This window comes from Thalia democratica, chromosome 8, assembly GCF_965202585.1.
Source record: "Thalia democratica chromosome 8, ktThaDemo2.hap1.1, whole genome shotgun sequence".
NCBI classification, from domain to species: Eukaryota; Metazoa; Chordata; class Thaliacea; order Salpida; family Salpidae; genus Thalia; species Thalia democratica.
This window is the reverse complement of record NC_139172.1, coordinates 17522808-17550501: the sequence shown is the minus strand read 5'-3', so window position 1 is coordinate 17550501 and position 27694 is coordinate 17522808. Positions and strand designations below refer to the sequence as shown.

Genomic DNA, 27694 nt, shown 5'->3' with positions numbered 1-27694 from the left:
AAAATAAATATTACTTATGAAAATGTAGTTAATAGTAGTAAAAGAGCCTATAGTTTATGTAAAACTTTTATGTAAAACTTTTATGTAAGAACCATAGTGCTCTTGCCCTATGCCCTTAAATGGTAATTAGAATTGAACTAACACTGATAATTGAGCTTGACTAAAAATATAAAAGTAAATAGATTTTGAAAACTGTATTAAGGACTCTAGTGTTGAACCACAACTGGAAGAAAAGTTGAGTTGTCATCAAATGAAAATAAGTGATTAGAAAGTTTTGTATTTTGGAACTACTAGACATTTTTTGATATTCCATCAAAAAAAAATTATGCCATTTGGTTGAAGATTAAGTAAAAGTGTTTTTAATAAATCTTGAATAACACTAAACATACACTTTGAAAGGCAGTCTAAAATACCTTTACATAAAGTATTTTGATTCCTTTTTAACAAAAATTTAAAGATAAATTTGAGTTTTGATTATTCAGTTTAATTCATAATTTAATGATGTTTTTTCATTATTCGAAAAAGAAGATTTTTTTATTGCTTGGCTCTAATCTTGGTAAACCTCAAAAGATTGTGAAAGGTCGGTATTTACATTTTCACCTGTGGTCTAGTTGATTCCAATAGTATTAACAGAGCAATGTCTCATGATGCCCGTTTAAGTTCAGAATGTCAAACTTTTTTTTTATCATCCCAAAGTGTTTTGTTTTACTTTAAAAAATATACTAACTACTAACCATTTACCAACTGCTACAACACAAAGTGATTAAATTATGAGTTAAACCTTCTTTTTTTATGTTAAAAAAAAACTAATGTTTTAATATATCAAAAGCTTGTAGCAAAAATATCTTTCAAAGCTATTGGTTTAAGTCTTATGATTTTTAATCTAGAATTTTTTTTAAGAAATATTTTGCTAAAATCTTAGGTTGTGTTATAGTTTCAAGTAAAAAAGTATTAAAATATTAGGTTTTTATCAAATTCTCAAATTTATAAACCTTTAGATCCATTTAATCTCGAATTAAATACAAATTGTACAGTTTAATTTTACTTGATTTAAAATATATATAACTATAGCATTCAGAAGGATTTTTTTAGCAATATTAAAGCTAATAGTACTAGTTCACACAATTTGGACTTATTAATTAACTTGTAAAATTGATTTTTTGAGATGAAAAAATCGTTACAATAATTTTAGTATGTAACATATTGTTCATTCAAAAAGTAATATAAAAGAATTTGTTTTTTTAGTTTTACTAAATTTTGATAACAACTATTATATATTTACAGTTTCCATAAGAATCAAGAACATTTTTTTGACTCCGGAAGATTGTGAAGCTTTATTAGTTTTTACCAGTATTGTGAAAATTTTAAGAATAACTTCTCAATGTGGAACACACATTGCAGGAAGAATAACAAAATTAATTAAAAAAATTATTAATGTTTCATATAACATCATAAAACAAGGTAAGCATATATTAGTGGTAAATTAAGTTTTGGATTATATTTAACTTTTTTTATTTGTTTGTTGTCATATCTAGTTTTGCAATTAACTAAAAATATTGAAAGTATCAATAAATTAGATAGTACTAAAGTTATTTATTCTATACTCTAGTTTTGTAATTGTATAAAAATTTAAATACTTCAAAAGTTGAAGAGCCTTCGAAACGTCAAATGCACGAACTGAAAATAGAATGCTGCAAATATCTGATTGTACTATCATCTTACGGACATTCAAACGAATATCTGAAGTAAGCCTTAATAATTGTAATTTGTCATAAACTACTACATTTAAGAAAAAAAGTTTGTAATTTTTTCTGAATGTTTTTTATAAAAGAGAAAATCAAATGTGTGTTTTTATTTAGCATCTTTCTCTAATGGCTTTACATTTTGAGCTATTAAATTTTCTAAAATATAAATAATTTAATGGTTAATTAATTTTTATTTTGCAATAAACTAGACTAGCTTTTTAATTTGTAGCTAAAAGACATTAAAATACTTTGTATTATGTTGTTAATTCATTCTGAAATACGTAATGGCTTTAAAATAGACTTTTTTGTACAAGCTAATTTTATTTTAGTTAGTTTGTATTATGCTATCTCTACAAAACTAAATACTAGCGTAATCTAAAAATTGTAAGTAACCACACAATAACTAACAGCTTGAAGTAATAAATTTTAAAACAAAATAGTCATTCAAATACCACATAACTATTTTACAGTACAAATTTGTCAACTGCTGGATTTGTATTAAATAGAATTTATGGAAAACTTGAAAACTCAGAAGAGATTGAATTAGTTGATGCATACATAACAAAGCTTTTCTTAGTCACCCCTAAAACGTCTAGTAGATTAGACGTTTTAGAAATTTCGTCTAAAATTGTTTTTTCTCTCATCAAAAGATATCCTAATTGTGATGAATATCAGGTTTGATTCAAGTTATATTAGATAATGGCTTGCAGCTTAAAGCTTTACCTCCTTGTACACATAAGTTGTATTTTGTTTTAAATAGCATTAAATTAATAATATTTTATCATGTTTAGCTTAGATAAAAAATTCTTTTTTCTTTCAAAGTATAAACATTTACTTTGAAACAGGATTGCAAAAATCCTGGAATCCTAGTAAAAACTTGCAATAACCTGAATTTGAAAGTTTAAGCAAAAAAAAAAATTATAAATACTTTGAAAAAGAAAGGGGAAAAAACTGGAGTTTTGAAAAGTTTTTATATGTAAAGTTATAAAATTCTAATCAGATACAAAACATTTTTTTTTTAACCATTTAAATTTGTTTTTATTATAAAACACTTTTAAAAAATTATTACAGTATCCTTTCAATGTTTTTTTTTACTATTTAAGTCAGTTTTTTACCTTAAATTTAATGGTAAACTAAACATAAACAAAAAACTACTTTCAAAAAACCTGGAAGATATTCAGAAAACCGGGAAAAAATTTCAAAAAACTTTTGACAACCCTGTAAAAACTATAAATACAGTGTTTGTTTCATCATACTCTTGTTAAACCTTAATTTTTATTTAAGTTTGTTGTCATTTATTATAAAAACTTATTTAAAACTTGTGCATTTTTCGTACTCCAAGTATACGTTTTAGTTAGTTTATATCAAATATGTGTTATAAAATATTTTTACTTGTATATAATGCATAATAGCTATTAATAGTTTTTAAGGATTATCAAGTCTTAGTTTCATACAAATGTTAAAGCATTAATAATTTTGTTAAACATTTATTTCTATAACTATCAATTTTTAAGTTTAAATAATTGATGATCAAAAAAATACATTTTAGAGATGTAAAGGTTTTAGAAAAACTTAACCGCTATAACTTTTAAACAAACTAATGATAATATATTAAACAATAAAAAATTACTTGTATCAATATATTTTAGTTATTTAGCCAATTATTTTTTCAGACAAAGCTTTTAGCTATACTAATGAACTATCTTCCTTTTTCAAGAATAAAAAGTTTTAATTCATTAGAAGATTCACGTTTGAACGTATTAATGAAGTGTGTTGAAACTGCAATTAAAGAAAATATGTGGTAAGATGTTACATATTCAGTACATTTATTTTTACATTTATATATTTTTTTACACTATTTTTTTATGTTTTTTTTTTGCCTAACCAAATATATACTTATTATCATTATCAACAGTATTATACCTGTGAATTCGTATTTATAAATATGTTATGGAAAAACGTTTTGCAGCCAATATTTTGTTTTTCATTAAAATAAAAAAGTTTAACTATACCTCAATCAGCATTTATTTATAAGATTTTATATTTTAACTATTTACTTAATCCAGCTTAAAAATAAATAATTAAACTCTAATAAACTTTACAGTACAACATATAAAAAAAATTGATTTTTTTTTATAATTAACGAATAATAGTTTTTAACTTTATGTTAAAAAGAAATTAATAACTATATAAAGTTTTTAACATAATATTTTAAAAGAAAAGCTAAAAGTAATAAACAAAAACTTTCTCAAGTTTTACTTAACTTATATAAATGTAAAAAAAAAAAACTGAATTGAATTGGTATTTATATAAATGTATAAAATCTTGTCTACTTTTATTAACTTTTTTATCTTAGGTTAATTATAAAACATAAATCGACTGAAATTTTTGTCACTCGTACTAAGTAAGGTTTCATAACAATGTTAATAATCATAATAAAACAGCTTAGGACAAAACCAGAAAATTCTTTCCAAGAATCATCAAACTTCAATGACAAAGAGCCTTTCAAGTTCAGGACTAGAATATATAAATATCGAGAATTGTGATAAGTTAATTAATACTTCAAGCCAGTATAGTTTGCTTGCAGCATTTCTTAATGTCCTTTGCTCCTTAATCAAGTAATACTTGTTTTTTTACCTAGTTTTTTAAATATTTAATAACATATATAGTTGGTAAAAATTTTAAGTTTTAAAATTAAAACTATAACAATATATCTTTAATTATAAACATTTTTGCTTAAAAACCTTATATGTTATAGGACTAATAAAACCAAATCAGAGACGTTGTCGGCATGGTTTATAGAAGTTATCCTAAATCAATTAAAAATATTTGACAGTGATTTGGTTAGGCTGCCTCAAATTTTTAAAAATCCTTTACATCAAATTGCACATTTATTAATTGAAATAGCTTTTCAAATGGTTAGTTTGACCAAGTTTCTATATTCATTAAAGTTAGGCAACACAAAATTAAAATAGTTTCTACATATATAATTTTTTTGTATTTTCTTGTTCATATCTACTATAACGCTTTTTTTATATAATTATGTACAGTAATCGATCAATTTGAGCAGTGTAAAAACAGTTTTTGCCATTTTACAAAAAAGTTCAAGTTTCTAACTTTGTATATGATTACTATAGAGCAATAGTAATTTATTAATAAATCACCTGTTCTTAGAACTAAAGTTTAAGAACTATAACTCTTTTTTTTCTGTCGCAATATAAATGTTTTAAAGTTTCAACATGTTTTTGTTTTTTTTTATACATAATTATTACTTAAGACTATGTAAATATAGCAATCGAATGATTTACAAAACTAAAATTTTTGGGCACCTTTTTGCAAAAACTCATTCAAGATTTATTAACATTTGAATTTTAAATTGTAAAGTACTAATGATTTAGTTTTAGTTTTGTAAATAATAAATTATAAAACACAATGACAAGTTATTATTAAACGTACTTTATTAGTTTTAATTAGTCTATATGTTAAACTGAATTCGTGTAGCATGCCAACAAAATGAGTGATGAAGTGATGGACAATGTTGAGTCGATTCACACCTTCACTCTCAAATTAGCTGTTTCACTGCGCACTGGGCAGGAACATTTGTTGCTTCAATACATCACTAATCGCATCTTTCATCCATACTTTTTAAGGTGATATTTACGTGCCAATGACATTTTATAAACTAACATTACACCTTTTAGATGCTTGTTTTTTATTTAAAAAGTATCTATATAATTTAACAACATATTAAATTTTATACTACTGTGTTGATATATGTATATAAATTTTGTGTCTATAGAAGAGTATTCGATAAGTTAAATATTAAATTCATGTAGTTTTGTACTTAGACAAAATACAGGTACAATTCTTTAATTTCGCCTATATATTTTTTCATTTTGAAATTAGTTTAATTTTACACTTTCCTATAAGATTTGCATAACTTTTTTTAAAAGTTCGTATTTTCTGATAATTTTCTGTTTTTATTTATCGTTTATCTATCAAAACAATGTAACAGAAATAGCTCGTCCGGCCAATTAGTAGATGGTTATATAAAATTCAAAAATATTTACCTGAAATACTTGCAACCTAAACGTTCATCTGTGGAAGAATCTAGTAATAGGTTTGTTGATGACAAACATGTTAAGTGAGAATTTTTGTGTGAAACATTCCAAATTGTTTTTGATTACTAAGCTCGAGTCTTTACTTTTATGTATTTGCCAAAATAAAGTAGTTTTAATTTCTTTAAACATTATTATTTATTTTTCTTTTTAGCTTGCTATATTTTAAAATTTTTTGTATATATAAATTGCTAAACCATTTTCTTGATATAAGAAAGCACTGTTGTATTTAATTATGTTCGGTTTTTTAACAGTATAAAATTATTAAATAATGTGGTAATTAAGTACTGGTGAAACAAAAAAATAGCATGTAATAAAGTTTATAATAACAGATCATTGAATTGTGGGAATGTTAATAGTTTTTTGGTGAACAACATGCAAATGACGTTGTTACCTGTGGACTGGTACTTCATTCCGATTATTAACGCATACACCCAAGTTAATGTGTGCTACAAGTTTGTTTGCTTCTATGAAATTTACGTTACATGCGTATGCTTTATTACTACATTATTATAAGTTTTAACTTTATGTTTTTTGACATCAAACTAATTTTTTTATGTTTTTACTGAACTCCTGTAAACAGTGAAATTGATGAGGAAGTTACAAGCAATGAAGTAGCAACATGCCTTCATTTAATAAATTTTCTTGAAACGAACCGACAAGAGTACATGAAAGAAACTTCGCTCGTCGTAAAAATAGTTCGACTCATGTGTGTGTTTCTGTGCGGTATGTTGCTATTATAAACTTTTCTTCGGCTTAAAAAATAAATAATATTTTGATGTTTTTTTTATTCTATGTTTTGTTTTTTTAAGTTAAATTTATAGTTTAGGATAACCTGAAAATAGTAATTAGTTTAAAGTTTCTTTGGTTAACAAGCGATGTTGTAATAAAAAAGTTAAACAAAAATATATAATATATTAGTTTGTACTACAAAAAACGAAGCATTTTAAAAAATCTTAAATATTGTCTGAAAATAGTGCATAACTACTGTTTAGGCAAAGATGTGTTTGAAGATGAAAATATATCGGCTTTATTGAAAAAACTTTTCGTCAATTATTGCTCTAAGGTCAATCTTGAAGAACTTGAATTTTTTGATCCAATTCCAGGAATAACCTCTTTTTATGATTTGTTAGTTAATTATTTTTAATTTTAGCATATGTTTGTATAGGTTGTTATATAAATAGTTATTTATTGATTCTAACTATTCAAAACTGAAAACGAACTTTCTTTAACAGTTTTTTATACGGGTAAAATAGTTTTACTATTTGAGTTTTAATTTATTGTAATCACCATTGAAGTTATATCTCTTATGATACATTTCAATTGCAATATCAAACTTAAAGGCTAAATTTCTTTTTTAACTTATATTCTATACACATTTGCTTGTTCTTATTCAATTGAATATTTTTGATATTTTTTGACTCTTTATAAATTTATTTCAATTTCAGTTATGAGTCATTGATTGAAGAATACGGAAAAGTTTCGATGAGAAACGAGTTGTTTGCATCAGTGACACTCCTGCCGTTGCACCAACACTCAAAACTGAATACGAAATCGAAACTTTCTTTCTGGACAACACACAAGGACAACCTCTTGTTTTACGGTCTTACAACAGATCAAGTGAGGAATACAACTTAAAATAGATATGGTTAATTTAAATATGTTGATGACAATAAGGTTATGAGATATGAAATTTCAGCTTCTTCTGCCAATTGAAAGCTTCATGCAGCCATACGAAAGTGACGAGACAATTTTGAGGAGCCAGCTTCACGCCTTGCTCACCGGAAAACTGAAAAGAAGTCCCTTACTTGAGAAAATTGCCATCAATCATGTTGCTCACTTCATACAGAAAAATCAGGTAATTTATATTTGGTAGTCATGTGCTTTATAGTAATACTTTTTATATTGTGAAAAAAAATTCTTTCCTTTTTTTCAATGTGTTTTACTTAGTAGCATAGCTCAAATACACTTAATAATAAACAAATATCAGTTTATAGCTACATATTAGATGGTATTATTATTATCATTTGTAGTTTAAGTTAATTCATGCTGTCGATTACAAAACTTAAAACTTAATTTCTCTATTCTTTTTTAATTTCTAAGCTAATTTCAGTATTTTTTAATTATTTTTTCGATAAAAAGAGTAATTTATATGAAAAATACTATTCCTACAGAAACCTTCGAAACTGCAAAAAAGTATGCAAAAATCGATTGAAGAGTTAGCTGGTGAAGATTTGAAAACACAGTTGCTAAAATAAATCAATTGTTTTTACTAGATCAATTTAGCTCGTAGAATATTTTTTATATGCTTGAATATTTGATAGGTAATTTTTTTTGTAGTTTTTCTTACATTGTTTTAATAAAAATTGTTTTAAATAACTAAATAGTGATTCTTTTAGTTAAGTAAATCTTAAAAAAATATTTACAACTTTCTATTATTAAAATAAAAATTACTTCAATTCTATGTTTTTGGGTTTTATCGACCGTAAGTTTACATATGTTTATTCACAAATGTTTGATTAAAATCAATCTAGTTTTAAAAGCTACTAAAGTTTAAAAACTCAAGTTGTTCGTACTCAGTATTAAATAGTGATAACAAAACGAAAGTTAAAGTTTCAATAGCAATGGTAATATTTTTTATATAGATTTGAATACTTATTTGCTGATTTTATACCTCTGCAGGGTAACATCGCATTTTTCAACAATATATTAACATTATAAATTAATATTTTTATCCATAATTTTAACTTTTCTACATAAAAATTGTTCAGAATAATCTAATATACATAGAAACTGCTTAATCACTAATATTAAAAGGAAGTGTATGTCTCAACTTATTTTTCTTTTTGAAATTACACCATTAGACCTAAAACTTTTTTTATTCCAGTAAAGTAAAAAATTAGACTAATAAGTATATGTTATGAGAGCATCTAATTAAAACTTTAAATCTATAATGTTTATGATTGTTATACTATTAAAAAGTAGTTAAATAAACAATATATGACTTAAAGTGCATACACTTGTACCGTTTATTTCATATTTATTGTAAAACGAACTTTATGCTTTATAAGTCTTGCTTCTTCTAAACTTAAATAAAACAGCTTTATAACATATTCAGAAATTAAACAATTAATATAAATATTGATAATATCAAAATTTTATGCTTTCAGTTTTTTTAAAGCTGTACTTTTGACTTGAAGTTATACAAGACTAATTTTCTTTAATAGCCAACTAACAGCTAAAGTTTCTAGCAATTTAAAGTATTTGACTAAATTTATTAAGTGTTAAAGTTTATATTTAAAGTTATAATTCACACTGGCTTAAATAATATTTCTGTATATATATATATTTCAAACAAATTACTTAGTGTGTACATCAGAGTTTCCCACAGTGGGCGATATCGCCTTCTTTTGAGTGATTTTATAGGGTAATAACTAGTAAAGATGCGAACGAGTAAAAAGAGTGTAATTATATTTTAAAGTTTTGTAAAGGTTGTGGTTTATAAAATTAGCTTCAAAATTTCCGGTAAACATCAATATTGTTAGTTAATGTATTCACAGTTAAAGTGTTAGTTTCAAAATTTTTAAAAAAATAAAACATTATTATTAGCAATTATGTTTTTAGTAAAGTAAAAACAGTTAAACATGTGTTCGTCTATATTTGTTGCAAGTAGCTAAATTAATGCATATACAAAAGTTATTTTAATGTTCTGTTGAAGTTTGTAAAAATGAAAGCACAGTACAACACAGTTTTTTATAAAACACAAAATGTAAATTTAACTACAGTTATATTACAAAACTCAAAGGTAAAAAACGTATTAAGTTTAACTAAAACATGCTAAAAATCTTATAAATTAAAAAAAAAATTTTTTGATTTTGAAATCAAAGCTCATCTGCATTTTCAATATAATCCCAAGATTAAAGCGGATTTTATTGAATGATTTGTTAGAATTATACTTTTTCAGTTTGATTTGTCATGAGACGCTTTTGAATTTAAAAGCTACAAACTTGTTACAAAAGTTTTAAAGAAACCTGTACGAGTAGTTTATTTTTCTATTAACTTATGTTGACTTATTATTACTTCAGAGAAGTTACTTTATTACAAAATCTTTAATTACTGTATAGAATTTAAAGGTTTTTTCTAATACTAAACGCATGTTACACTAGTTAATTTTTAAAAAGATTTAAAGAAACTCCAAACTTTTAAGGACTTTAAAAACATGACTTTTTCAGATTTTTTCTAGAAATGATTAACTAGTAAAACTTAAAGAATATTTTTTTATCTAAAGCAGAATAAAGGAGGATCAACCTGCTTTTTAAAAATTGATCTTATATCTTTAATTTTAATACAGCTACGACTTTTTTTACAGGTTTAAACATATTTTTGAAACTCAAGCGATCAAATTTGTTAAGTATAATTAATTTTGTATAGAAAATGCAAGCTAAAACGACTAAAAAACAGCACTACATGATTAAAATATATCAGGTTATTTCTATTTCAGCACAGTTAATTTTCTTTTCACAGCTTATAACTTGTTTAGGTTTAACTTAGTAGTATTGTGCACCAGAAACGATATTTTTATTAAAATTTGTTACAAAAAAGGACTAGTTTGTTAAAAAAAATAAAATACTTTAAAAAAAAACAAAAGGTTTATTTCATTTATATTCAAAGTAAAATTATTTAAAAACTTTCTTAAAAAACATAAGCTTAAAGCAAACTATAAAGTACAAACAAAATCAACGTGTTAGAAACTTTAAGAGCAAGTATACGATTAATATTAGAAAGGTGTTATAAACTTATGAATAGTTCTTGTTCCTATAGAAGTTTAAAGTATATATTTTTTAATTTTGTTGCTTTAGTTTTAGTTAATTAGATTTATAAAATCATATAAATTGACTAGTTCATAGTGTTTTCGCTTATCATTTATTAACGACACACTAACATTTTTTTCTAAACTTTTTTTGACTTTAATCTATATTTAATATTTTGATAAATTGACAATTAAGTACCTTAAGTTGTGTTGTATAATAAATTGTATTGAATATAGAGTATTAAAGAAAATCCGGGCTCGATAAATCACTAATTTAAATATAATATGTACGTAGTTTATTTTTTTAAACGGAATTGTAACCTTTTTTTTAATCCAAGCTTGTTTACCTTAGGAAGGTAGGCTCGAAGGTCGGTCTGAAGATTAGACTCTGAGTTGAAAAAATCTGAGTCAGAATTTTTTTTAACTTGTACCCTTATCCCGAAACCATCTTACATAAACATAACAATTAATCAAAAAAATCATATAATGATTTAAACTTTAAATAACTAAAATAAAATGAAAACAAGCTCCTTCTTTTTTGCTGACTCATCGGTTTTTAGCTTTTTTAGTTTAGACTGATTTTTTAGTTTACTAGCCTTTACCTTAGACTATTTTTTTACAATTTTTTTGTGTTCGAAAATATTTTTTTTGATATCTAATAACTTTACTTTATTTTCTTGGGACACGTTCAAAATCCACTCAGTCAAATTCGAGAACTGCTTACCGATCGAGGGTAAGGGTTAGGGGTAACAGAAAAATAAATAAAAAATAAACGAAAAAAATTGCAAAACAATAATTATATAAATTAATTGATATATAAAAAAAATCGGGTTGGTTTTGAACGCGGTTGGATTTTGATAGTATACCATTTTCTTATTTTAAATAATTAAAATGTTTTGTTGTGGCTTTGATGAGCACAGAGAAGATTTTTATGCTGTTTTTAACATCTTGTTTAGACAACAGAGATGCTATTTTATAAACTTAACTATAATGAGTTTCATAAAACAACAAGTTGATTTAAAAAGAGTAATTACTTGAAATTTAAATTATTACATAATATAAAGTTTGATATAGCTTGTACTTTTAAAAACTTGCAAGTATTTTCAAAAAATCAGTAGCCACCTTAACTCTGGTTACTTTGAAATTTTTGTAAAACCAGGGTTTGTGCGCGTCAGGCTAAATCAGGCTTAGTCAGTCTAAATCAGTTTTTTTGAAAAAAGTTGAAAAACGTCAGGCTAAATCAGTTTTTTTATTTAAAAATTTGAGAATCTTGGTTTTTCTCAGTTCAAATGCTTGAAATTTTTTGATAAAAAAAAAAGAGAAATCATTTTAAGATCAAATTGAGATCTTAATTTATTTCTAAATAAAAATTTCGTTATTAAGGACAAAATCAGTCAGTATTTATATATAATGCTTAAAACCTTTTATTGAGTCTCTAAACCATTTTTTTGAATATTCATTATTTTGTTTTGAGTACATTATATACGTCATAATTATGAAAGTTCATTAAAAAAATACAACTTAAACATTACTGTTTAGTTCAAAAACTTAGCTGTTTGTTTGAATTTTAATACTTATGTAAGCAATTAATTTTGAACTTTAATAAAACACGACAATGCACGTTATTTTATTATAAATCTTCTGGTTATAATGTTTTTATTGTGCTTAATTAAATTGAACAATTGTGTTTAGTAATATATATTAATTTTTACACTAGAAATAGATTAGATATAACACTTCTTTCAAAACTTATCACTGAATTTGTTATGTTAAAGGCATAGGGGGGTTAATCACCTTTTTCACAATACAGTCTTATTTTATTGAGTTTCAACTAAGCTATGAGTTGGTTTTTGCATATTTTTAAAGCTCAAAATATTTATGGGTTAAAGCTTGTTGAAGTCGGAGACTACAATAGTACTAATCAAGACCCCCAATACCTAAAATGACTTCCAAAGGGAATTTTCTTTATTTTTTTAAAAATGTCAGGCTAAATTGGTCTCAGTCAGTCTAAATGAAAAAAATTTCGCGCACGAACCCTGAAAACTCTGATTTTTTAAAAGCTTTTGAAAAACTCAGGCAGAATATAATATATAATAGTTTATTGAACTACAAAAATACCCTCAAAATATTTGGTCCTAGGACCTGGTGAACCAAAAAACTTTTGATTATCAAGTCTCACACCACACCACGGATACATTTTAATCTTGTCCAGGATAAATTGTTTTGCATTTTTTCGAAAAAATCAGACTAGCTTAAAGATTATTTGACAAAGTAGACTGAGTTTTTAATAAATCTTAATATTTAGCATGTGAGTTACCATTAAAATATTTTTTATGATTATACAATAACCACAGGATGCCATACACTCAGGGAAACTCAGAATAGTTTGAAATTCTAGAAAGATCTCAGAGAGACTCAGGATTAACTCAGAACATTTTGACTATTTTTATACAAAATAACTGGATATTTTTAAGATTTTTCAAAAATTTTGGGCAGATTTTTTCTAGATCTAAATTGTGGTTTAGGTGATCTAATTTCAATATTTTGTCATTTTATTTACCCAATTTTGTTCAAGAACATGATTTTTCTTGAGTTTTAGATGCTTATTTAATTTTTTTAGTGTTTCTTATTTTAGCTTTTCACTATTCTTAGAAATTGTATTGTAATTTTGTTTTAAATCTGTATTTAATATCCATGATTTGAGTTTATATTCTAAACAGGAACAGTTTAAAGATATAAAAGTTTAATTATGCATTAAAAAGTTTTAATATACTTTATAATTTTAATTACTTATGTAGTTTAGTAAAATCATATAGTTTTATATGTCTTTAATTCATAGATAAAGTTATTTTTTATAATTTATTTATACTTGTTTTAAATTTTTTAAAAGTGAGTAAAAACTAGTGTTGTCTAATCTTCAAAAACAATATTTCTCTTGAGTTTAGTGAAAATCTAATGCAGAAGCATACACATACAATTTTACTTTTAGTTTTTAAGTAGAAAAATGCACATGATGTACAAGTAGTTTATGCTAGAGATAAAAAACTCAGGGTTACTCAGGGCAGTTTAAGGTCTATCAAAGCATTTTTTGGTCACCCAAGGTAGTTTTTTTGACTTAAAGAGTGTCAACCCTGTATAAATAACCATCATAAAGTAAAATTTTGTGTCATCTTGCTCTCTACTTTAATATAATTTTTTTAAATATATTTGGGTTCTCAAAAATAGAATTAAGGCCTTAGAGGGAGGTAATTCACTTTTTTACAATTTGATCTTATTTTGTAGTGTTTTAAATTGACTATGAGTTGCTTTTAACATACTATTTATAGTCAAACTAGCTTTTGATATACCACCAGTTAAAATCAGAGAGTTCCTTATTGGAAAAGTTGACTAAAAAGGCAAAAAAGACTATTTCACTAAACTTTATTACCTTCTACATATTTTGCCTTAAATTTTTAGAAAATAATCCTTGCAATATCTTTGTAAGGAGTTTTTTTTAATTTTCAACCTTTTTTTTTAATAGACAAAACAAAAGATTTGTTGGTCATATATATTTTTTTAATTTGTTGCTCTGATTTTTTTTTTACAATGCAAGTAGTAGTTCTTGAGGTATTTAATTTGAGGTATTTAACTTCAAAAAGATAAAAGAAGATGATTTTATAAGATACTTTTATATATTTAATGTTTTAGTTTTCTCCTCCTATGACTTACCTGATGTACTTTCTATTTTAATCTGTAGATCTCAAAGGTTAGATTGAATATTAAAAATTTGTAAAAAGCAGCTTGTAACTTAGCTTGTAACCTCCCTTATGGTCTTAAAGTTAACACTTGAAAAATAAGAGAGATAATATAATTAAAATTTAGGAAGATAACATAAATAGTTCCAAAGTTTGTGTTATTAAGTTATTGTATCTGATTTTGTTTTAAGATTGAATGGATTAAATTTAAATATAACTTTATATTTCTTTAATCAATAGTTTCAATTATTTTAGCTTAATTTTGAAAAATGATCCTTGTTTTATAATCATAATAGAAAGAATTCCTTAATATTTGAAAACATTTTTAAAACCTTCCCAATTTGGTATTTATAAAGTTTTTTTTTTCTTACAAAAGTATGTTTTATGGCCCTTTGTAAAAACTTTTGCAAGCATATACTTACAGTCATTACCAGGTTGGTTTTTTATTTAAATATATTAGTTTAGATTTAAAAAGAAAAAATAAGTTGAACTAAATGCACAGAACTCACTTTTATTTTTTTTATAAACTCATTCTGACTCATTCTTTTTATTATTTATTTAAAGAATGAAAACCCTGGTAAAAACTATTTTGAATAAAATCTAGCTCAGGGTTTCCCAAAGTGGGCGATATCGCCCCCCTGGGGGCGATTTTAGTAAGTCGGGGGCGATAATTAGTAAGGGGGCAAAAAGGTGAGCGATAACTAGAAAGGGGGCGATTTGAAAATTTTAGGCTGTCATAAAATTTTTACTTTTTATATTGCTATTTTACTAATTTTAGCTTGCTATTAAATATTTGACCCTGAAGTAAAACTTAAACAAAAAAAGTTTATTTTGTTTATGTAAAATATAAAGAAAAAAATCAAGTACTTATGACTCCTACTTTTAAGTAAATTACATATTTTCATTCATATATTTTCTTATTTAACAATTACATAGATCATAGACGATCGGAATCCCTCTCACCATTTTATAACCTGACATAAATGCTATTTGGGATCATAAATGGTTTGTAAAAAACTATGTTATATATTATTAAATTTCTAGGTAAACTGGCAACCCTGTATACTTTTATTTTTGTTGGAAATATCATGAGGTGATAGTTATATCACCTAATGATATTTGCAATTGTTTTTTTGAAAAGTCACTAAGTTAGACTAAGAAATGAAACTATACAGGGTTGCTAATTTACCTAGAAATCTGGAAAAACCTGGAATTTGACAGTTTAGGCAAAAAAAACCTAAAAAATCTGGATTTTTTAACAATTTCAACTTATTAAGTAGTAAAGTTTCGATTTGACACAAAAAAGCTATCATATAGATAAAAATATAGATCCCTTTGAGGCAGATCTTTTTGAAGTAAACGACTTACAGGAAACCTTCTCAGACTTACAAACTGACCTTGAACTGAAAGTAAATTTTTCCAAATAACGATATAAAAGCTTTTGGAATCAACAAAAACTAAGGCAAAAGTATCCAATCATTTGAGAGGAATTTAGATTGTTGTTATAGTTTTTCCTTCTAGCTATGTTGTTGAGAAAGCTTTCAGTTCAGTTATCAACATCTTGAGCAAAAGATCTAATCTAGATATTTGTAAAGGAGACTTTATTTTACTGATTAAGAATCAGATTAGAAAAACTTGCAAGCAGTATTAAAACTCATCCTTCACATTATATTAGACTTCATTAGCAGACATTATTTTATGAAAGTTCATTTTATTTTATTTGATCTTTTGAAATACTTCTTATTTAACCTGGTTTGTATTGTATTTAAATAGTCTTTTTATAATAAAAATTTTATTAAGTTATTTATTCTACAAAAGGTTTGCATAATGCCTAATGAATATTAATTACGGTAGCCTTCCTTTTGAGTTCGCACTTTTTACCCAAAAAAAAGTGCAAATTTATATTTTCTAAAATTTAACTTAAATAAAGTCTATTACTAACTAAGTATTAATAAAACAAAAAATACATAATATTTAATAGCTTATATAGATCTGTGTTTTAATGAATGTTTGTTTTATGTTTTAGTTGATTTCATGTTTATGCATAACGTTATTGCATATAACATATTTAAAAATATCATTTTATAAAAAAAGTGGTAATAATTTTTGAGTTTGCACTTTTTGATTTTTTTCAAAGTGCGAACTCAAGCGGAAGTCTACTGTATATATTAAATGGTTTATGTTTTAAATCTGTTAATAGTTTTATTTTGACTTGTATAACTTTGTAGTTTATATTTGTCGTTTTACATTTCACTAAAAGTTTTTATAGCATAGTGATTATATTATTTGTTTTAAAGAAACTTATTTGACATAATTTTTTTATAACTTGTTTAATCTGTATAAATAAATAAAAATTGATAACTATTAAAGTTTTTATTTAAAATTTTTTTTTTGGTTTTATAAGAGTATAAATTTGAGGTCTCTGTTTGAAATGACTTCAAATTTTTCATTTAAAAGATTCTTAAACTCAATTTTATTTTCTTACTTGATTTATTATTGTTAAAAAAATCAATATATTAAGGAATTTTAAACTATTAATACAATTGTTTTTTGTTTTATCTAAATTTTTAATATATTAGCAATTAGATTGTGTTGTTTATTTTAATAGTTCAAAACTAGCTTTTAGTTTTTCACTATTTACTTCTGGTAAATTATTATAGTCTTATAACTAGAGAAAAAATATATTTAAACAGTATTAAATAAGCCATCAAAAAGAATGCTACAGTTACAAAAAAAATTTAACTAGTTAAAAGATTTTTTCAATCGATTACTTTCCGTTCACAGAATTAATTGTAAAACTTTTGATTTTTTTTTGAATATAAGTAAAAAAAAAAGGAATTGTTAAAATTAAGGTTTAGTTTATTGAAGGTTATTCCAAGTCAAATACTGTTTAATATTCAAACTGGTATTCTACAAAACATAGTTTGTAAGTTAAAAATTATTTTTTTAATTTTACAACTAACTTGCTTATAATATATCTTAGCATTGAAATTAATAATTTTACTACATTAACTGAAGCTGTTGATAAACCACTTTTCATGTGAGATAATCAACCAGTCGGTCAAACTTCCTCAAACTAGGTCAGATATTATGTTTTAATGTTTATTTTATTATATGTAAAATAAACTGTTCATTCTTTTATAGTTTTTTAATCTTTGGTATAGTAATCTTAGAATATGCCTATTTCTAAAACTATTTAAGTATATTGTGCGGCTTAAATAAGTTACTTAGTATTAATTTCTAAATGTCCGAAATTCATTATATGAGAGATTATTATAATGTCAGGTTTAAGTTAAAATTTCATATGGGTAACGTACAGTTAAGATCCAGTCAAATTTCGACCTGCTAAGTAACTTGAAAACTACTTGTGCAAAATAAACAAAAATTAGTTTTTTGATTCTTAATATTTTGAAATACACTTTCAATTTGGTTTTCAGTTTACAATAGTATTTCCTAGATCACAATAATACTTAATAATTTTATCACAATTCTGCTGGAGTTTTTTAATTTTCATATACGTTATTTTTTTTAAATTATGCAGCCGGCAATTACATTTTTTAACAAGTTGAAACTAGAAAAGATTTTATAGTAAATATGAATTGCTGACTACAGAAGTTGTCCAATACTATCCTAAAAGTTTCATTAGTTTCAAAACATTTCATATCTAAACAGGATTGATTACAGATTACACAAGGCTTTTTAATAATTATTATTTTAATACGCTTTATTGGGCTTATAAGAAAACGAATGTAACTTATTTTCTCAAGCCCTATAAACTACTTTGAACACAGCCCAAAAAGGCGTGCATAAGAAGTACCAGACTAAATTACATTTTGAACAAAATTTTTTCGGCTCAAAAGTTAGAACTCAAGAGAAAAACTACTTTGTAAAATCGTGGGGGGCGACTATTTTTCAAATTTCTTAGAAGGGGGCGATTTAGAAAATGAGTTTGGGAAACCCTGATCTAGCTTGTATTTTTAATAATTTTTTTTCTAAAAATATGATTTTTTTATTTATATTTGTTCTATTTAATCAATTTTTAATAAAACATACATAGTTATCATATTTGTCTGATACTGTTTGATACTGACTATGTAAAACATTAAGTAATTTTTCTTTAAATTTTTATCTAACTTTCTTAACATGTAATGTTTATTAAATATTTTTAAAGTCATTCCTATTGATTTTTTTAAGTTATGTTGATGTTTTACATTGTTTTGAAAAAAGTTTTCAATAATTAAATTTATTTGTTTATAAGTTTAACTGAAAATAAAACTTAGATTAGAAAAAAAATCTTTTTTATAAATTTTATATATTTAAACTTCTCCTTTTTTTACCATATCTGTTTAACTTTAGTTTTACAAATGTGCTGTCATGTTCTTTCTCAATTTTAGAATCACTAACAAAACTTTGTTACCTGTAAATAGTTTTTCAGTTTTAAACTGTTTACAGGTGTACTTATTTTTATGGTGTTTTTACATACTCTATATTTTACAATACAGTAAATTAAAATTTTAAGTCATATGTACACCACTTTTTAATATTTTGTAGAACAGAAATCAGTAAAAATAATAAGTTGTAAATTTATGTTTATTAATGTATCAAAATAACTTAATAATATCATTTGGTTTTAGTAAATTTATTGGTAATTTTTTTGTCAATTAAAAGTACTAAAAATTTACCAGACTTTAGTAATTAATGCTTAAATATTCTCTAACAAAAGAGAAAAAACAAAAATGTCATTTGGAAGAAGTTTAAATAGTTATCAAAGTGAAGAACACAAATGCAGAATAATTAGTGAAGAAGCAAGAAGTCTTATTAATGATTGGATAAATGGAAAAGAAATCAAAGAGTTGACAGATGATGTTGTAGAAAAAAGTTTGAAGAACGATGTAACAGTATTGAATGACTGCAGGAATAGAGTTAAAAGTGGTAGTTATGAAACTGTCTCTGATGTTGTTGAAAAGCTTATGATAACTCCATTACCAAACTTGACAAATGATTTTGTTTACAAAATAGCTAGGCAAAATAATGCTTCAAAATCATCTCGTACTCCTGAAAGAATACAAAAGCGTCATGAAGAAATAAAAAAAGCTAGAAAAATGCGAGAAATGTTAGTACAAGAAAAAAAAGAAGCATTGATAAAAGCTAAACAAGAACAAGAAAGAAAGAATGTTATCAGGGAAATTAACAGAAAAAAAGAAGACCATAAAATTCAGGCTGAAATAAAAAAGTTTAAAGAAAGTTTGTATGAAAAAAGGAAAAAAAGTTTTAAATTTGAAGAAAAGCAGTTAATTGAAAAAGATACTGTTAAAAATTGTTCCAAACCCCAAAAATCAAAATATACTATAAAAGAAGTAAAAAATGACTGTACAAATAATCTTAGTTTTTATAATTCTATAGTTAAAAAGCGTCAAGAATTTGAGATGAAAAGAAAGTTTTTCGATGAGTGGTACCAGTTTTTGCTAGGAAGAAAATTACTTTCAAGTAAAGCACATGCATTCTTTGATTGGAAAGTTCTCCATATTTCTTTTAGCAATTGGAAACGACAAACAATAAGTAACAAGAGTGAAAAAGAACATAAAAACTATCTTTTAAATATAAACAAACAGAAAAAAAATGAATTGCAAGCTGATAGAAAACACAGACTGATTATACTAAAAAAATGTTTTAACTCATGGAAACGTTTTGTAAAAATAAGCCAGTTTTACTCTCAGTCAGAACAAAAAACTAAAGAAACTAGAGAAAAAATGCAAAATTTTCTTAAAAATATGTCAAATTCAAAACAACTTGTCAGGAATAACTCTACTAAAAATGGTTTCAAAAATTCTAGACTTTCTTGGGTAGAAACCCCTAAAATTAAGTCTTCACCAGCAAAAAACTCATTTACTGTTTACGAGTACAACAGGCAAAAAGCTATTTTGCTTAAACAAAATTCCATGATTACAAAGCAGAAAAGGTTGATAAGTGAGCTAAAGTCTGTTAAAACTGTTACAGAAGTTTCTATTGATAAGCCAAAGTCTATAAAATCAATTACCAATTCTAAGCCTTCCCAAAAACAACCTGAAAGACCAAAATGGGTCAAAGCTATGGAAGAAAGAGCTCTTATTCGTTTAAAGAAACAAGAAGAAATCAAACTAAAGCGTCTTGATAGAGAAAGAGAAAACAAAGTTAAAAAAGAAGAAGAAAAGAGACTTGAAGCTGAAAAACAAGAGAAACTGAAGCGTGAACAAATCAAAATTAAAAGAATGGAAAGAAAGAAAAAGGAAGAAAAACAAATTAAGATCAAAGAGTATCAGATTTGGTTGAGAGAAGCCCAAAAGAGAGCAGATGAACATTACAACAACAGATCTTTATACTACAGAGGAGTTTTACCATTAATGAAGCTAATCAAAGTCACTTACATACAAGAACAGAATGCATCTAAACATTTTAATCAACAATTATTGAAAAAATTCTTATCCGCTTTCAGTCAGTACACAAAAAAACAAGTTGAACAAAGAAAACATCAAGCAAATGACTTTTACAGTCACCTTTTAATTGTTAGGTCATTTAGGCAGTGGAAGCTTTTTGGTATGAGTATGGCTATACTTGAACAGCGTTCAATAAATCACTACAACAATTTGCTAAAGTCAAAGTACTTAAATAAACTTTCTTGTCACACAATTGATGAAAAACTTAGACTAATAGATTTGTATGAGTTTAGTGTAAAGGAAGATAGAAAAAGATTGATGCGTCAAGTACTAAAACTCTTGTTAAAAAATGTAAGTTTTCAGCGTAAAGAACGTGAAAGAAAATACCGCCTAAATGATATCCATAAGAAAGTACTGAGTATTTTGCCTGATTACCAACCTACTGTTAGTGAATCTTTAAACTTATGAGCTAGCTAATTTAAAAATATATACTTTTACAATTTTTAAATGTATTATTCAAATTTAAAATAAACTTAAGTAATCATTCGTCTATGTTGATAAAAATAAACCGTTTATCTGTTTTTACTAAAGAACAAAAATTCGTACTGTGTTTAAATGTTGTTTTATATCATTACAAATTTTAGTAATTTGTTTTATTTTTAATTGTCAATGTTTTTAAATTTTAAATAGTTTATTTAGATAAAAAAATTACTTTTGTTTTGTTTCTACTATTACTCTTTTCTGTAAAAACTTTATGTAATCTAGATTTTTTTTGTGTTATAGTGTGCTTAAACTTTGTTTTAAAATAGTGATCTTATGCAATTTTTATATAATTTTTTAGTATACTATAAAACATAAAACAAAATGTATAAAAGAAAACACAAGTTCTTGATTGAAGAACTGCCCAATGAGATGATTATAAAAATATTTTCTTTTCTTGACCTAAAAAGTTTGATGGAGTGTGCTTGTGTTTGTGCAAAGTGGCAAAACTTATCTAATAGTAGCAGCTTGTGGAAAAGTTTGTATTTTCAATTACTAGCTTACCGCCTTAAATCATCAAGAGGCAGGTTTGAGAAAATAGAGAAAGGGATGGTATTAAAAGCAGAAATGATTAAAACTTTCAAACAAATACGCAATAAAAGATTTTTGAGTAGGTTGAAAATAAATTCATATACAGGAGTAACAGATAAAGTAGACAAAATAATTTCCAAAGTTGGTTGCGACTTTCAGGTAGTTATTGAAGGTAAAAAAGACAATGAAATTACTAAAATTGAACAATCAAGGCGGAAAGTGTTCAGTTCTTCAACATTTGTACAATGGTACTCAATGAACTGCAAAGCTTGTTTAAAAGAAATCAAGACTATTAAAATTTATTCAAGATTGCCTTTAGTCTATGACAAAGATGAAAAACCGGTTACAAATTCTCCAGTTGAATTCAAATTGGTATTTTTAGAAACTTTAACCGAAAAAAGTTTAAAGCTGTTACATAAAGGTTAATATTTCTTTGATATTACAAAAAAATCTTACAACATTAAGTGTAATAAAAAATTTCTACTAAAAGTTATTTTTTATGGTTATAGTTTTAAAATATTTTTTGAGCTAGCTTACAAAATATTTTCTATTAAACTAAGTTATTTTTTCAGTTGTTAAAAAAAATTAGTTACTTTGGTCATAACTTTGAAAAAGAGTATACTTTGCTTCGTTTCATATTTAGTAAATACCTTTAAAATTTAATCCATTGATATATTATTAAAGTTAAAACCAATCAAATTAATTTTTAGCTATATTTGTATGTAAATAGTTAAAATATAACGGAACAATTATCTCAATTTTTTAGATAAAAAAAAATATTACAGGAGATTTAGTGGACGTGTATTTAACACCCAACAATGTTATTTTGGCAACTTGGAAAGAAACCAATGACATTGCATTTATAGCCAAGTGTCTTCACAACCACAATTTAATTCGTAAATGCTTTCTATCTACACCGCACGAGGTGTATGCACAACATCACTCAGTAGTACCTGATGATATTGACCCTAAGTATGGTCTCCATGGTTACGACGTTCACATCCATTTGCATACTTTCGGACTGTCTTTGTGGGACCAGAAGTTTTCTTGCGTTTATTCTAAAGAGTCAGCAAAAAACGAATACATTGAGTTTGAGCTAGCGCAAAAAACTTGCGAGTTTCTAAAATATTTTCAGCTGAGATGGCAAACTGAAATTTTCAAGGGCATCATTGAAAAGACTTTAATGGTCGACGTGACGGTCACGGACTGCAACAAAGAAGTTTTCTGGTCCTGGTCTTGTCCATTGGTCGGAAAAAAGTTTACTTCTGAGTTTGCAAGTATTGAGAATGGACAACTTGATAACTACAAACTTGAGTACAGTGATTGTGTAGGCAGCTTGCAAATTTGCATAAATTGTGGTAATGGAGAAAATAAGCTTGACTCTTTTTATCTGTATTTAAAAAAAACTGCAATTAATTCTTGGTTCAATAAGCATCATTAGTTGTAATTTTTCTTAAATAGTGTTTTGGGTTGGTGTTCAAATCGTAGACAATGTTTTCAAGGTACAAAATTTTTTAATACTTAACTTGGTTTAATATTCACTGTTTATCAACATATTTTCCAACTTTTATTTACTAAAAACTAATGATTTAAGTATATTTATAATCATATCGATAGTCCATTTTCAAGTTTTAACAAAACTTTTTATTTGATTAAAGAATGGTGTAAAAATAAAATGTAAAAGTTTTGAGATCATTATTTACAAAAAAAAAGTTGTTTAAGCTTTTAAATATTTACAAAAAATTATCTAGTTTTTTTGGTCAATGTATGCATTTTCCATAACATAATGAAAATCATAAACATCAATTATTTATTGGTAGTTTTTATTCTTCACTTTTATTTAAAATTTTACTGCTTATAACTAGCTATGTAAAGAACAATTTTCGTTTTAAGTTGTTAAAATAGAACTTTACTTAAATTTAAAATTTTATTTCCGATTTTGGTAGAAAAATATCTACAATTAGTAATGAATTTAATGATGAAACTACAAATTTTATCAGTTATTTTTATCGCTTAAACGACTTTTAAACTTTTTCAATTGTTTACTAAAGTTACATGTAAAAATGTATAGCTTTTTAATACAACCGTTAGTTTTCAAAATTTTCATTAAAAATCCTTTAGTTGTCAGTTGTGTTTCAAAAATCAAGTTGTAGTTTTATTTTATAAAAATTTACTTGGAGTTGAATTGATTTTCTGTTAATAAAATTAAAAACTGTTTCAAGTAGTCAAGTATTAACAACTCAGAAATCATCTTTAATTCTATTTTATAAATGATAGTAACTTATAAAATGTTGTACAAACTTATTATTTTAATTGATTTGTTAAAATTGATATAACTATCCTAATAAATTTTTAACCATAAAATTGTTTTTAAAAAGAGTTTATATGGAAGCTTAAAAGTAAATTCAAACTATAATGTTGTAACGCAAATGAGTTATATTTTAATTATTAAAAAAATTAAAACTTTTAGATTTATTCCATAAAATTTCTCAACTTAAGCCCAAGGAGATGAATACAAGTTTTACAATTCACGAGTTTATTAATAAATCAATGCATCACTAAGTTAATCAATGAGATAAATTTACCCTCAGTTACAGTTTAATTCTTATCAATATAGAATGTTGTACATTTAAAATAAAATATTGTACATTTCTAATTAAATTTATTAGCTCCCAAATCAAGTAAAATAATAGAATAATATTAGTATTAATTAAAGTTTTTATAGAAGAATTTCTTAGTAGCCCATAGTAAACTTGAAGAGTAAAACTAAATCTCTTGAATTCAATTTCAACATCAAATATTTATTGCGGTTTGCGACAGTAGTTGTTTGCGTAAACTTATATTAGAACGAATGTATTAATTTAGTTTCTTTGAATTTAATTTTGGCTGTATAAAATTAATTTAGAGTTTTTTTTGTGATTTTTCTTTGCACTATAAAAAGCTGTTATAACCTCGTTTTTTTCTTTTTACAGCTTTTGAAGATGTTGATGTACTTAACATTAGAAATCCTAACTAGATAAAAACTGAGAAGTTATGCTTTGAAAAACATGACTTTTGTTTATATGTTTCTATAAATAACGAAAAAGCAATTATAACTGAAGCTAGTTTAGCAGTTTAATATTACAAAAAAACACATCTAAACTTTCGCCAAAGCATTTACAATTTTTATAAGTATTGATGCGGCACTTATAGAAGGTTTAAATTGTTACTTCAGGTAGATTTCTTAAGATATATCGATTTTTTTGATATATTGTTTTGATATATAATGACTTTATTTTATTATATAAGTTTCCTTGTTTATAAATAAATTTTAGTACTGTTATTTTCAAAACTTTATTTATTAATTTTTTAGTAAAATAAGTATTTAACAGTTACAAGACAAGTCTTTTCTACAAGTTTTATTTGCACAGTTTTTAATAAATTTATTTACTGAATTTAATCAATTTTACAACTGAAGTATTTTTTCATTCACTTAATGCCTCGGCTGAAAATCCAAATTGCAGACCTCAACTTGTTGTTCAACACTTTTTCCTCCAATATCAGCCGCTGTTATTAGTTGCAATAATTTTATATAAAATAGATAACAACGACAAAATAAGTTTATCAACAAAAAAAGACCTTCGTACACAGTTTTTATATAACTTTAAGTTATTAGTTTGCGGTAAAGAACAAATTACTAGTATTTAATATATTTATTATTATTTATGTTAAACAAAAGAATAACTACTAAATTTAGAATTATTTGTTAATTAAGTTGTTTGTTATTTTGTAAAAAAATTCTACAGTTAAAACTTTTTATTTCGGACAAAGTATCAGATTGTACTTGTTTCTAAAATATTTAAATAAATTTTAAAATGTTATGAAGCACTTTTTTTAAAGCAAAACTTGCTTACTTTTGAGGCACCAGTTCATATTTTTAAAGAAATTTATACAAACTTTGATTTGTTTTTTAATTTTCTAGGGTTTAAAAACGTTTTGTTTGTATTATATACTCGCTACACAAAAATACTTCACTCACGACACGGATGATATCTCACTCTTTTTCTGGTTCCCGGGCCGCATGACGCCGAACAAATTGACCAATGAGAATATTCACCCCAGTGTCCTCCAGTACCACAACATTGTTCTTGATTCTTAGAAATACAAAGAAATTCGTTAAAAAAAAGTGCTTAGACAAAAAGTTTTTTTAGCTAAATATATTGCTTACTTCGTATTCGTTTGAGCAAAGCTTTTTTCTCGTTCTAGTTTGTTTTCCTGACAGGCAAATTGAAGAACATTTACCCCAATGACTCCAGTTTTGCCAGTAATCTTTTATAAAAAATATTAAATACTTAAACTATTAGTTTCTAAATTTAAGTAACTGAGAATCAATATAAACTAAACAGACTTTTAGAAAATCTATGTGTGAATAAAGCTTTACTTTTTTAAATATGTTCGATATTATTGTTTAGATTTGTCTTTCAAACGGGTAATAAAATTGTATACACTAATATGATACATAAGTTAAGTATCTCATATTCAAAAAGATTTTATTTAAAACAAAGTAATTTACAAAATTATATTTAATACTTACTGATTCCCACACAAATTTCGGTGTGAACGTTATCAGCTTGACCGCAAGTGTGAACTTGCTTTCGAGTTCTCGTACCACGGCACGGATGGCTGCATTGAGACCATCTAGACCAGCTTAGGTAAAATCCTTCTGCTCCACATTTACAACTGTCAACTTGTTTTTCATTGGTGCATAAATGAATTCTTGTTCTATACTTCAACCCTCCTTTACAAGACTGTGAACATTGTCCGTAATCACTCCTAAAAGTATATTTTAGTTGAAAAAAGTTACTAACTATTAATTTAGTAAATCTCAGCTACTAAATTTTACTAACCAATGAGAATAACCACCGGCACTTCCACAAGTTTCAGTTTGTACATCAAGACCAGGCAGACAAGTGTGAGCTCTCGAACGACTTCTCTTTCCACCGTAGCAAGATTGTGAGCAGGGTGACCATTTTGACCAATGCAAGTATGCACCGTTTCCACCACAAGAGGCACTCTCGCGCTGTACATGATTAGTACAAGAATGAACTTTTGATCGAAACATAATTCCTCCCTTGCAAGACTTTGAGCATGATCCAAATGCACTCCTTTAAGTTTATTCAGATTGTATACAAATAAGTATAATTTTTTAATTTTTTTATTTTATATGAACAAGTAAATAATGTAATTATTAATTTATAAATATTAAATAAAACATATTTGATAGTTAGATTTTATGAAAAGTAATGTCTAATTAGTTACAAATTCTGGTTAGTTTACCAACCAGTTAGAATAAGATCCTTCTGCGCCACATTTACAACTATCAACTTGTTTTTCATTGGTGCATGAATGAATTCTTGTTCTATACTTTAATCCTCCTTTACAAGACTGTGAACATTGTCCATAATCACTCCTAAAATTTCATTGTTGTTTATAACTTTTTAAATAACTGTAAATTAAACTATTAGATATTAATCTTTTAATGTGATCGAATCGAGTAAGTAAGTAAGCGGTAATTTTGAATGCCAAACTACGCTACTGAAATTAAATGCATTCAAACCGGACATAAACTCCCCATTAGCATCTTCATGTTAAAAATATTTCTTTTATAATGCTTTAAATTGAGTTTTCAAATCAGTACATTACATCAATTGTTTTAAACAGCAAACTGTCAATAGTGTATTACGCTGATGAAAACATAAGTTTGAATGCATACTAGAGCTATTAGAATTGAAAGTTTTCAATAATCTAGTCTAGTAACAAGTTT

At 25.2% G+C, this 27694-nt stretch overlaps 3 protein-coding genes across 3 annotated transcripts in view; all 3 read left to right on the top strand.

The window, feature by feature from the left end:
* The window catches only part of LOC145842940 (RNA polymerase II-associated protein 1-like), a 28793-nt gene extending 20637 nt beyond the window's left edge, over positions 1–8156 (top strand). Inside the window, exons 11-24 of the mRNA XM_082950414.1 lie at positions 1285–1461; positions 1646–1745; positions 2216–2420; positions 3419–3546; positions 4190–4363; positions 4504–4663; positions 5247–5395; positions 5761–5865; positions 6196–6318; positions 6447–6589; positions 6859–6991; positions 7312–7483; positions 7563–7721; positions 8038–8156. Of these exons, the coding sequence (XP_082806540.1) occupies positions 1285–1461; positions 1646–1745; positions 2216–2420; positions 3419–3546; positions 4190–4363; positions 4504–4663; positions 5247–5395; positions 5761–5865; positions 6196–6318; positions 6447–6589; positions 6859–6991; positions 7312–7483; positions 7563–7721; positions 8038–8121 (2012 nt within the window). The 3' untranslated portion in view covers positions 8122–8156. The remainder of the gene's footprint in view (positions 1–1284; positions 1462–1645; positions 1746–2215; positions 2421–3418; positions 3547–4189; positions 4364–4503; positions 4664–5246; positions 5396–5760; positions 5866–6195; positions 6319–6446; positions 6590–6858; positions 6992–7311; positions 7484–7562; positions 7722–8037) is intronic.
* Positions 8157–19097: 10941 nt separating this feature from the next.
* Positions 19098–21523, top strand: LOC145842141 (uncharacterized). The gene has a single exon (XM_082949531.1). It carries the CDS (start codon positions 19144–19146, stop codon positions 21286–21288), a length of 2145 nt encoding a protein of 714 aa, XP_082805657.1. The 5' UTR covers positions 19098–19143; the 3' UTR covers positions 21289–21523.
* A 171-nt stretch (positions 21524–21694) lies between these two features.
* Positions 21695–23543, top strand: LOC145842235 (F-box only protein 15-like). The gene is made up of 2 exons (XM_082949654.1): positions 21695–22312; positions 22677–23543. The coding sequence occupies exons 1-2, from the start codon at positions 21733–21735 to the stop codon at positions 23330–23332; spliced, it is 1236 nt and encodes a 411-aa protein (XP_082805780.1). The 5' UTR covers positions 21695–21732; the 3' UTR covers positions 23333–23543.
* Positions 23544–27694: the final 4151 nt, after the last annotated feature.

What these genes read in the sequence shown, in the direction of transcription:
- LOC145842141 (XM_082949531.1), top strand. Translation starts at nt 19,144, where the DNA reads ATGTCATTTGGAAGAAGTTTAAATAGTTATCAAAGTGAAGAACACAAA.
- LOC145842235 (XM_082949654.1), top strand. Translation starts at nt 21,733, where the DNA reads ATGATTATAAAAATATTTTCTTTTCTTGACCTAAAAAGTTTGATGGAG. An exon ending in TTTAAAGCTGTTACATAAAG is followed by an intron (nt 22,313 to 22,676) that starts GTTAATATTTCT and finishes AAAATATTACAG; the next exon opens with GAGATTTAGTGGACGTGTAT.